Consider the following 12,722-nt stretch of genomic DNA (forward strand, 5'->3'; position numbering starts at 1 on the left):
TATGAGGTCATGTTGAGTTTCATGTGTTGATTGCTCTACAGAAGCAGAGCAATAAACGTTTAACAGGTTTAGTCTAAAATGTTAAGGTACATGTTGGATGGATGGATGGATGGATGGATGGATGGATGGATGGATGGATGGATGGATGGATGGATGGATGGATGGATGATGGGTGGATGGATGGATAGATGGATAGATAGATAGATAGATAGATAGATAGATAGATAGATAGATAGATAGATAGATAGATAGATAGATAGATAGATAGATAGATAGATAGATAGATAGATAGATAGATAGATAGATAGATAGATAGATAGATAGATAGAAGCAGCTCAAAGAGAAGAACCTTTTTCTGATATAAATATCTCCGGGTTTAGGAAGTTAAGTCTTGATGCTCTTTTTTGAGCACAAAAGACAACACAACTGTGCACTAATAAATAAACTTAATTTCTTCTCTAAATCAATAAACATGTTGAAGAAAAAATGCTAAAACCTTCAAATGATATTTGCGATGAGTTGAGAGTGATATAATACTGTCCACGTGGTGGCAGTAGATAGCGATTAGACGTGTGAAGCCGTTTTCAGACATGAATGAAAGGGAACTCCATTACGCATAATGCCTCGCTTCTTCCGCTTCCAGCCATTCCAGTTCTAAGATGGCGGACCGGCGACGGAGGAGGAGGCGCGCGTCTCAGGACAGCGAGGACGACGATGAGTCCGGCTCGGGTTCGGATAGCGGAAGGTCCGGTTCTCCAGCTACAAAAGCACGAGGCCGAGAACCCGACCCGGCTGAGCCGACAGTGAGCCGGTCCGAGGCGAAGAGCGACGTTGAGTCCGAGTGTGTGAGTATCAGTCCGGGCTACCCAAGAAGCTAACTGTGGTTGTCGGATCTGAGAGCTCTGAGTGCGGACAGAGATCTTATGGTCTGCCCGCTGTCTGGATGATTTACTGGACCGTTAGCTCACTGTTAGCTCAGCATGACTCAGAGGAAGTGTCAGTTATTAACCTAACAATTTAAAAGTCGATTGAACGTTTAGGGCTAGCTCGGCGTTGAGATGTTCTCTGGGAACCAGACCAAAAGGCGCCTGTTGGAACGCATTTATAGGGGTTACTAAGTGCGACATAACACCTCCTCGGACTGCCGGCGGCTACTCCGAGTCTATTGAATCTAAAGCAGAAGGAAAAATATGCAGAGATCATTAATCAGACTGCCAGAGAGCATCAAGGCTGGGGTTACTGAGTGTGTGAGTGGACCCCTAGGACCCCCACTGGCTGGACTCATCAGACTGTACCCTCCCCACTAGGGTCTGCAGCCTGTGGCCCCGCCGGGTGGTCTCCTCGGCATTTGGCCCCATGTGATTTGATTAATCACAATTCAACTGAAATGATCCATATCCACACTGTTGAGTTCTCTTAAAGAGAGAAGCTACATTTTGAAATAATTAATCTAGATACATGTAAGCAGAAAGGTCAGTATTATTAGCTGTTTTTTTTTTAATGTTAAGTGAACCTCACCCTGCTGGATCAAGGTCGGGTGGGAGTTTGCCAGCCAGCTCCTTAATGTGGGACCCACCGGGTAGTAGGTGAAGACCCGGACAGGATGTTGTTTGTTCCCAGCAACATAATCATGCTCTGGGAATGTGGAGTGGGCAAGATGGACCAGAGCTTCACCTGCAGTAATCAAGATGTTGCTTCAGTCTTTCATGGTAAATAAGGTGCTGGGCTGAAAGGTAAAGCTCCATCTATGTTCCAACCTTCCCCTGATGTCAATAGATACGGATGGAGACTGGAAGAATGAGATCCTGGACAAAAACAGCTGAAGTAAGCTTCCTCTGATGGATGATTGACTATCAGCTGTTTTACATGTGTGGCAGCATATTATCTTCATACAGCTTCAGCTTTCAGAATAACATGAAAGCTGTGTACTAAACTATAGAAGTCACCATTAAAGAACCTAAAAACTGCACTGCAATATATGTTGCATCTGAGTGAGCAAACTCTGGCAGACTGGTGAAAACAAACCTAGATGAATGATTCAGTGACTGACTGAATCTAGAAAAGAACTTGTGCTGCTACGCCACGTTTCTGCTTTTCTCACACATGCTCTCCTAAGATCTCCTCTGAGATCACTGTGGATATCAGGTCTACAAATGTGACAGAAAACACACTTTCACAATTTTAATTACTGGTATCGTAAATCAGACATTTATATTCACCCTCATCAACGTGGAAAATAACCAACGGGTTTGAAAGGCTGGACTGCTGCGTGATGAAGAGGACCAGGTGCGCTCAGGTGAGAGCGTCAACGAAGAGGCTGAAGAGACGAGATCCTGAGGCTGATCAGTTCGGACTCTGAAGAACAGGACTTTGATGGTTTCAGTTCGCAGGAAGAAGATGAAGAAGGCGATCAATGACCTTTGACCTGGTAGGCTGCAGTGTAAATCAGTTAGGAGATATTGGACTGTTGTTCTTGCTCTGTTCAGTAAAAAAGCATTAGCAACGTAATTTGTGTGTTACTGATAACGTACGTATATTTAAAGGTAGCCGTGTTACAGGCACTGTTGGAAAAAAAGCATTTGCCATACGGATTAAATGAAATGTTAAAAATCCTCACGTGTTAATATCTTTCTGTATAAATCATATTACAACGTGGGACATCCAGTGCGACCTGTACAAATACAAAATTGGTTTTCTTTCTAAAATCAATTCAATTTATTTAAATAGCTCCAATTAACAACACATGTCGTCTCAAGGTTCTTCACAACAGTCAGGTTCATACATTCCAATTAATCGTAATCATTGAACAGTTCAGTCAGATTCAGTTATTTATTCAAATTGGATAAAAAGTTTTTCTATCTAAGGAAACCCAGCAGATTGCATCCAGTCAGTGACTTGCAGCATTCACTCCTCCTGGATGAGCATGTAGAGACAGTGGACAGTCACTGGTGTTGACTATGCAGCAATCCCTCATACTGAGCATGCATGTAGCGACAGTGGAGAGGAAAAACTCCCTTTTAACAGGAAGAAACCATCAGCAGAACCAGAACCAGGCTCAGTGTGAGCGGCCATCTGCCACAAATCAGAGCTTTTAATCAGGTGCGCTCTGTAGTCTGGAAGTTATGGTACTTTGTTTTCATGCCTAGAAAATGAAATTACCATAAAAGTCCTGAAGGCGTCATTATTGTACTCTAAAGCAGGAGATATCAGGAATTTAAGGTAACAAAAAGTAGACATTCAGATTATAGATCATAATCCCCAGAGAGCAGGTACCTGTGGCTCCTAAACATTTTAAAACAAGTACAACAAAACTGACGCGGAGGCTGCAGGTCTCTGCAGAACTTGATGATATGGTGAGGACGTGATCCGGTTGTCTGGTTCGACCTGTTGTACGACGGAGGCTTTTAAAACTTGCGGGACTCGAGCTGGAGACCCCTGGTCCAAGACACATGAAGGAAACGGGCTCATGAAGGACTTTGGGAACCACTGAACCAAATATTTAAAAGTAATAAAAGAAATCTAAACATGATTTGTATTCAGGTCCGTGCTCCAGTACGGTTCTGTCTAGCACTGCCCCTGATTCTGACGATTGTTCTTCTTTTCTAACGGATCATCCTAGTTGTGTGTTGAAGTCCATCACACTGCAGCCCGTCCGTGTTTCTGTTTTTCAGGTTCTAGAATGAACTCAGACCGTCTGGTTCCGCCGTGCAGGGAGTCCATATTTAACTTTATTGGAAAATGTTCTGCTTCATCTCTGCTGTCTTTTATTTTGAGCATGTTTGCTAAATCCACTGCAGGGTAAGTGAGGCAGAACCACTTGTAGAACCACAGCCGAACTTCCTGTGCTATCTGATCCTGGTCTGTTGTGCTGCTTTAGAACCTGATCTGGAGTGGGTCGGAGCGTGTAAACATTTTCCTTCTGTTCAGAAACAAACTCTGAGCCTTTTGATGTAGCTATACTTTCTGAACATCTTTATGTTCTGGTTCTGATGCTGTTTGTCTTTGCAGGAGAGTGAAGATGGAGCAGGAGAAGGTAAGGCCCGACCCAACACCCAGCCTGTTGTATATTCTGTTGTTTCCCAGTTTTTACAACGATTGGTTCTGTTTCCTTCAGCTGTCCTCTCAGATTATGAAAGTGCAGATCCAGAGGAAAATGGTTCCCGCTCCGAGGTAAACCGGACCGACTCCCTGTGGATCTGCAGGCTGGTTTCTGCTCATCCCGATCCATTCAGCTGGAGTCCTGTGATGATTTTGGTTTGTGTTTCTTCTGTCAGGGAGGGGAGGAGGAAGAAGAGGCTTTCAGTGAAGAAGAGGCTCCAGCAGCAGCAGCCAGCGAACCCAAACCGTCTGCTGCTGACGGTCCGACCCAGGATGACAGAGAGGAGGAGAAGGCAGAGGAGGAGGTGGGAGAGTGCAGTAAGGAGGAGAGCAAGGCGGAGGAGAAAGGCAACCTGGCAGGAGAGAGACAGAGCGGAGACGGACAGGTGGGACCTTCAGAGAATCCATCGGAATATTGATTATTAGTTCGGATTCACTTCATCCAAATAATTTTCCTATTAAGTGACGACAGCAGGAACAATAAAACTTTTAGGCAGCTCTCCCATAAATCCTTCTATGACCCACAGAAACAGAACTCATTCTCCATCAGCAGAGACCCAACTATCCAGTTCTGGAAAACCTTTAGTTCTAAAATCAGCTTTTTATTAGAGATATTCCCAGTTTTCTCTCACCAGTCAGGTTTGCATGAAAACATCTGCGATCCAGTTTGTCTAGAAGCTTCTGATTGTCTCCTCTCTCAGCCAATAGGAGCCTGCATGTGGTGTCCAATCAGAGTCCGTTGTACCAGGGCAGCATGATGTCAGGAAAACATGCGATGATATTGGTGAATGTCACCATATGACCCAGTAATTAATACCGCAGGAACCATTCATCTGGGCCCCAATCCTGCTTCAGGAAAAACTGTGGAAAACCTTCCACGCAGATCCGGACCAGAACCTTTACTGGAGATGGTTCTGGAACAAAACTTGCATCAGTTGTTTCTCTGCTGTGCAGAAGGATGGATGTTCAGTAACTGTTGCTTAGTTTTGTTTCAGTCGTTGATATTTGTCTTCCTGTTGACCGGCATTAATCAGATGGTCGTCATGGTTTCTCACCATGCAGGAGTCCACCGATGATCCAGAGACGAAGGCGGAAGGAAAACCAGGTCAGCAGCTGGATGATGACGAGGACCGGAAGAACCCGGCTTACATTCCCAGGAAGGGTCTGTTCTTTGAGCATGATGTCCGAGGGCAGACTCAAGAAGAGGAGAGGTGGGCCACTGGATTTATTTCATTGTTCAGCATCTTCACCGAGTCCAGATGAAGGAGCTTTAACTCTGGTTCCTCTCTTCTTCTTAGGCCTAAAGGTCGGAACAGGAAGCTGTGGAAGGACGAAGGCCGCTGGGAACACGACAGGTTCAGAGAGGAGGAGCAGGCGCCAAAGAGCCGCGAGGAGCTCATCGCAATCTATGGTTACGACATCCGAAACGGCGGTGGCATCGACTCTGGAGAGCGGGCCTACAGACAGCGCAGACCCAGGTGAGCTGCAGGAATTCTGGGAGATCTGGGTTTTAATCTGAGCCTCAGGCTGCAGGAGGATGGAGGTTTCTGTACTATAGGAATAACGGCTGAGGGTGCAGCACTGGTGGTGTAAGGGTTTAAGCATGTGAGCCATCTACGGAGGTCTTAGTCCTCGACGCAGGCTGTCGCAGGATCGAATCCCGGCCCCAGCGACGTTTTCTGCTCACTCTTCCCCCATTTCCTGTCTGCTTACTGTCAAAAAATGATAAAATAAAGGCCACTAGTGCTGCAAAAATACATTAAAAAAAAAAAGGATCGATGTGATCATGCTTACTTGTTATTGAGATCATTAGTCATGTGCTTTGTCTACGTCGTCGCATCAAAGAGGACCTGCTGAGAAGTTCCTGGATGCTCCAGTGAACGTGCTGATCAGGGCTGCACAGCCTTTTCTAAAAATCGAACGACAGAGCGGTGTTTGTTGGCCGTTAAAGTGGAAGTGTCAGACATGATGATACGACACCAGGATGCCCAAACATCTAACCTGTCTGAAACCTGGATTATTCCCAGCAGCTTTAAGATCGGCTCCTGTCGCAGCAACAGTCCCACCCTGCGGCACCGGATAATCCCAAATTCACTGTTCACAACAGTCTGCTGTGGTATAAACTAAGGTTGGTTGACTGGACAAATTTATCAACGACGGGCTGAGCAATTTAACGGTTGAAACGATGCTGCTGCTGCCCAGGTTGGAAGGAGAAAAACCGATTTGATCATTTTTAACAGAAGTCTGGGTTAAGTAGATTTTCACAGAATTCATGTTTTAAGAAAAAAATGCATAGATTCAGATGTTTGATTTAATGTCTCTTATTTCAAGATCCTCATCAGTTTTAGAAAAACGGATTTTTTTCCGGGGATGACCAGCGAGGAGCATGCGAGCTGTCTAAAACTGTAGGGGGCGCTGTAAGGGTTGAAAACTGGACTCCACCACACTTTTTTCTAGTAGAAGGAGGATTTATCAGCTGTTGACCCTAACAGGTCGAGTAACTGACCTTTAACCTCTCTGTGATAAAACCGTCTGTCTGTCCTCCTGCAGGCAGAGTTCTCCTTCCAGCAGAGACAAAAGGTGGAGAGACGGGCAGAGACCGGCCCGATCCTGGCAGAACCGAGGAGCAGGAGCTCCTCCACCTTCATCTGTCCCTCCACCCTCTTCCTCAGGCTTTCCTTCCCTCTCTGCTGCGCAGCAAAGCAACAACTCCTCCAGACCACCCCCCTCTCGCAGCAGACCCCCCTACCACAACCAAACGCACCCATCAGCTCAGTCCGTGTACAGGAACAATGAATCCAACGCACCTCAGGTTCATCCCAGAGAGCGGCACAGTTCAAAGGTTCAGCTGGACACAAGAGAGAGAGGAGGGTCCAGCAGGGGAGGGCGGGGCCACGGAGGAAGAGGCGGCTCCTCTGTGGTCATTGAGGAGGTTTCAGTCAGCCAATCAGGCGCAGCGGAAGACGATCCGAGGTCAGCGACTGCTGCAACAGTGCAGCCGGGCGGGTATCAGTCACCAAGACGGCAGGAACAGAGAGGCAGCGCTGATAGAGCTGCCTCTGGTTCGGCTGCCTCCACCTCTGACCCCGCCCTCCAGTCTTCAGCAGCCAATCCGGAAGCTTCTCCTCCCACTGAGCGCCCAGTTGAACGGAAATCGTACTCTCTGGCTCGCAGGACTCGCTCACGGCCCTCGGACCTGGGCAGTAAACAGGCCTCAGTGGAGGAATCTGCAGCCGGGCCGACCAACTCCTCACCCAGCAGTGGGGGAGGGAAGAACTGGGCGGAAGGGGGCGATGGGGCCAGTCAGACAGGAGGGGGAGGGGTGGCCGACCTGGACCAGGAAGTGGCTCGGCTGAATCTGGCCCGACAGAACTGGAGTCAAAGTCCAACGTCGTATTTACGCTCAGAGATGAGAGGTGAGTCACACTTCATACTGGGACTTATTTATCCCAGTTAAACCAGGCCGTCTGATCTGTGTCCCAGTTAAACCAGTCTAACTCTGTCTACAGGCCTTCCTAACCCGATCCACATGGCCAGTGGTCCGCCTCAGTACTCCAACATGGAGGAGTTGGGCGTCGGCTCCAACCGGGCCAAACGCTACTCCTCCCAGCGCCAGCGAGCTGTGCCAGAACCAGCTCCGCCCATGCACCTGGGAGTGATGGAGGGACACTACTTTGAGCCCAGTAAGATTCACACCAGTTTAACATTTGAGTCAGACCTGGGGTAGCTGGAGTTGAAGAACCAGCGGTAAAGTTCAGATAAAACCCAGTGAATCAGAACCCCGCTCTAACTGGTTGCACTGCCACAACATTTAGATGGACCCAAGTTTTCAGCTCCTTTACCACCTCAATCTCGTCTCTAAAAGTCCGGTTTTGGACGGTCATCTTGATACAGCTTATCAGAACTTTGCGTTATTATGTGGGTCAGTCGGTGAAGAGCAGCAGCAGAGCTCAGTCGCTTCCTCTGAGTGAGAGAAATTATACGCCTGTACTGAGGGGTGAAGCAGCTGCTGCAGGGTGGTGCTCCTCTAACCCACAGCTGGCTGCTTGCTCACATTGGAGCAACTTGATGTTAAAGTTGGATTACACCGAACTAAGGAATAAATTGCTGACACAAAATGCCAAATAATTCCACTGAGCTTTATTTATCAGAGGTATTTAGGTCTGTCTTTCTGCTCAAAAATGGGCCAGAGACGTTAGAACTGTTGTTGTACCAGGAAGAAAGGACAGGGAGAGGGACAGGTCCAATTTCCACCACCAGAGGGAGCTGCTGCTTCAGTCAGCCTCCTACAGCTGAAGGTTTCATGTAAAATAAATTAAACATCAGCAGATATGGCTGCTGTGAATCTCAGATATCTCTGAGTAGTAGAAGAATGGATATCAGGTCAGTGGGAATGTTCTAGGTGTTGCTCTGATGGAGCTCTGGTTTTAGCACGTCTGGTTAATCGGTTCTGATCCTTGGTAGCAGTGTTAAAACTGCAGATCGTCAGAGCAACATTCGGGTCCTAAGGGTCCTGGTGCTCTCAGGAGTTTTCTCCTAAAATCAGAACTGGAGACACAGCGAGGTCCTGTCCCAAAACCCACATTTCCACCCTTGTGTCCCTGAGTTCCCATTGATGGGTTCGAGTGCGTAGTGTGACCCAATTCTCCAGAGTCGTATTTGTGCCCCACATCCGCCCTTCGGCGAAGCCCGCATCTAAGCGAACTTCGCCGAAGTATATTACCCACAATTCACTGCTGCAGATGACGTTCTGATCCAAAACCAATCACAACCGTCAACGTAATTAACCATCAAATCAGAATAATAAGAACTGTGTAAACTTTAGACAGCAAGCCGACAAATATATATTTTTACTGGTTTTCCAGCCTCAACATAGTAAGAAACCAGTGGGTTCAGAGTGATTCTGGACCAGTTCTGGGCCAGTAGATCATAACACTGAAGTTACCTTTCAAACAAACACTGGAGCAGCGAGAGTCTGGTGTATAAACCTACGTCACTTCCGGCACTTTCTTCTCCTCAAAACATTTTGCTTGTTGCAGTTTTAAATAGTTTTTTTTTAGCAACTGAAAACAGGCGCTGGTTCCCGCCCTTTTTGATGCTGCAGTTACGGTGCAGAGGTGCAAGTCGATGACGTAATCCCTACTGTCCCAATTCTCCACTTCACTTATAACCTGCGCACTTTAACCCCTACATGCACTGGTACAAAGTACACACTTTATAGAGGGGCGTAGGGTGTAGTGTGGGAGTTGGAACCGGGCCTAGATCAGTCCAAGTCTGCAGTTTTCACATCAGTGTTGCACTTCCTCCTTGTCACCAGTTGAGGTCAGTAAAACTCTGTCTGCAGTAGTTCCTGGTCAGACCTACCCGGGTCTGTGACTGACTTGGAAGCAGGAACTGGAGTTGGTCCAGATGAGATTTATTATCAGGAACATGTTCTGTGTAGCAGCTGCTGATGTTTTCCTCTGACTGTCACTTTTTTCTCACGTCTCCCCCTCAGTGTCGTACCAGGGACCAATCTACACCCACGGAGAAGGCCCCGCCCCCATACCCCCGCAGGGCATGCTGGTCCAGCCAGAGATGCACATCCCTCATCCTGGTTGGTGGTCTTTAACATTAATGTTTCAGAAACCTTGCTGGGTCATTTGCTCACTCTGCTGCCTCTCTGCAGGTCTCCATCCTCACCAATCAGGAGGCCCCATTGCTAACCCCACCCTGTATGGAGCTCCACCTGTCTCTCTGTCACCGGGGCAACCACAGCAGCTGCTGCCTCCACCTTTCTATCCTCCCCCAGGGGTCATGACCTTCCCGTACCCTGCCATGTACCCAAGCCCACAGGTAAGAACTGACCGCTCCGCAGCCTGAAACCATCAGAACCGCTCAGGATCCAGTTGAACATCTTCACTGTGTTTCAGGGCCAGACCCAGGTGACCTACGGTGGCGTCACGTACTACGACACGATGCAGCAGCAGGCTCAGCCCAAACCATCACCTCCCCGCCGCACATCCCAGCCCGTCACCGTCAAACCCCCCCCTCCAGAGGTTCCTTTTGCCTCAGAGTGACCCCACCCCTCATCTCCTCCCTGCCCCTAAAATCCGCCCCACCCTGACCTCAGAACTGCAGGTGAGGCCTTAAAGGTTTCCTCATTAGTTTGACACCATGGTTAAGTTCCCTCAAATCACAGAATTCCTTAAAGCTTCCTGAAGGGAAACGGTATGAAGGAATTTTAGTGGTCTAAAGGTAGGATTACTGCAACAGTTCCCTTAGAAGGTTCTGCTGCCAGCTGTGGAGCATCCAAACAGAACATAATCTGAGGTTTCCTTCCTACTCCAGGAACATGTAGAACCCCTTCGTTCCTGTTGGGTAATCTGGCTTTCTGATTGGTTTGTGTGTGCAGGAGCAGGGTGGGAGGATCACCGAGGAGCTGCAGTCCCAAACAGAGACCACCAACGTCACCAGGGAGGGGGGCAGGATGAGACGGACTCTGCAGGTGGCCCACAGCATCACTGCTGGATCAGGACTTTCCTTTATTCCCTTTTCAGTTCCCAGCTCTGAAACTCAGCAGTCAGCAGTTCTGACGTGTGTTTGGACTAAGATGTCAGATGAGTTGCTCCGATGGATCGGACTGGTTCTCAGTACAGGAAACGTCCCGTTTAAAGACTTGCTGTTCGGTTTGTCTGAATCCAGTTTAACGGTTCTGGACTTTATTAGTTGGCCACATGAATATATGATCCAACCATCAGAACTGGACCGGTTAACGAAACTTGAACCTCTGCTCGGGTTCTGTTTAGATCACCTCAGAAATGTGGCGACATTTAAAACCTTTGTGACCCAGATGTGCTCCATCACTGAAGGACCTGTTGGAGCAGCGATGGCCTCCTGATGGAGGGTGGAGCTTCGCTTTGCTGTAAATAAAAGCTGGAAGAGACGACGTAGATCCGTGGAGGTGTTCTACTGCAGAGCGCTGACTTGTCTGCAGGGACCTAGAATGTTAACGCTGGAGTTATTATAGAGAGAAGTAGCCTCGTCTTCCTTTTATTAAACCCTTTCATTTTCATACAGATGTTTTCTATTTTAGCAGCGCCATGTTGACTGCCTGCTCAGATTTTTGTTTCCATGTGTCAGACATTCGGACCGGAGCGTACTGGGAACCCCAGACTGACCCGTTAACAGATCTTAGTTTGAAGGATATCAGGAAAATGTCTTTTTGTTCATCTTCTGTTTCTGCTCAGATCTCTGAAGCCTCTGTGGTTTGATGTCAGATTAAAGTTTCTCCTTCTGTCCTGAACGTCTCTGAGCCGTCCGTGACCAGCTGCTGCAAACAAACCAGAACTGATTACAGATGTGTATAAAGCCTAAAACGTGAACCTTTCCTCTGGATTCTGGGGCAAAGGGACTTTGTTGGCTGCAGATCTAAGGCCTGTTTGGTTTACAATCAGATCTCAGGCTTTTAAATTAACTGCTGAATCAGAGCCTGTGAATATAATGTAGTGGTCTACACCACCCAAAGAATGCAGTTAAGGTGGTGCTTGAAATTTCATTTAGGAATCCAAAACAACCTGAATTCGTCTTTCCAGATTTGTCTACTCGGTGACAGCAGAATGATTCTGGAACGCTCTCTAGACTGTTGAGCGCTCACCCTCCACCTGTTTCACAGGTTACATTTATGATGGATCATCTGCAGATGTTTGGCACTGAAAACCTTTACAACCTTCAGGTAAGTTATTGATATTCAAGCAGAAGAAAAGTGGTCCTAAAATAGAACCTTGTGGTACACCATGTACCTGATTATAGGGTTGATTACTTCATGCCAACCTTAACACAGTCATTGTTGATGATTCCAACCGATCCTGAAGCAGCTTCCATGTGGCGTCTAACCAGAGCCTGGTCAGAAAACCTTCAGCTTCTGGACTGTTGCTTCCAGATCTGGACCGAGGACTGGTGTGGACTCCAGGAATCTGCTTCCAGAATACATTCAGATGTTTCTCGGTGTTCAGACGGATTAAACGTAGCTCCAGGAACATTACCTTCCAGAGACGACCAAAACCAGCATTTACTGCAGATGGTTCTTGAAGCACACAACGGATACCTTGGGAATGATTCACAGAGGAGATGGAGGTTTACTTGGAGTAAAGAGGAAAACCTTTACATGTTAAATCAGATGAAAGTGTGATTTGATCAGGAAACCTAACCCTGGAAACAGAAAGGATGGACACAGCTGGATAAACTGTAAATATTTGATTGGAGAAAAGGTTTTTATTTCCATCTTTGTATTCCCGTTAACAATCCTCTCATTCCTTAGCCTCAAACCTGCTGCTGACATGAATATTAATGAGCTACAGGAGGCGGGGCTCTTATATAAACTCCAACGACCAATCAGCCGTCAGACGGCCTCATAAATATTCATTGACAGCTCAGCACAAAGGAGCCTCAGCTGTTAAAGGGCCATTCTGCTCATTTCCACCGTGACGCCCTGATCCAGGCCCACCCAACTGCTGTAACCATGGCAACTCTTTCAGCCTGTGATGGACAGCAGGACGCCGATAAGGATGCTGAAGCTTTCTGGATAATTAGCTTTTTAACGTCGAAGCACCAGAGAGGATGGTGAGGGAACCTGCAGCTCTGAT

General features: G+C 47.4%; 1 protein-coding gene across 1 annotated transcript; it reads left to right on the plus strand.

Moving 5' to 3' along the window:
• Positions 1-629: 629 nt before the first annotated feature.
• On the plus strand, positions 630-11,383 carry LOC124862961 (protein CASC3-like). The gene is made up of 12 exons (XM_047357172.1): positions 630-845; positions 4,009-4,033; positions 4,115-4,170; positions 4,275-4,484; positions 5,161-5,309; positions 5,397-5,576; positions 6,649-7,514; positions 7,608-7,781; positions 9,596-9,694; positions 9,767-9,933; positions 10,011-10,218; positions 10,493-11,383. Exons 1-11 carry the CDS (start codon positions 660-662, stop codon positions 10,155-10,157), a joined length of 2,259 nt encoding a protein of 752 aa, XP_047213128.1. The 5' UTR covers positions 630-659; the 3' UTR covers positions 10,158-10,218; positions 10,493-11,383.
• The last annotated feature ends 1,339 nt before the right edge of the window (positions 11,384-12,722 follow it).

Source organism: Girardinichthys multiradiatus, chromosome X (assembly GCF_021462225.1).
Source record: "Girardinichthys multiradiatus isolate DD_20200921_A chromosome X, DD_fGirMul_XY1, whole genome shotgun sequence".
Taxonomy (NCBI): Eukaryota; Metazoa; Chordata; class Actinopteri; order Cyprinodontiformes; family Goodeidae; genus Girardinichthys; species Girardinichthys multiradiatus.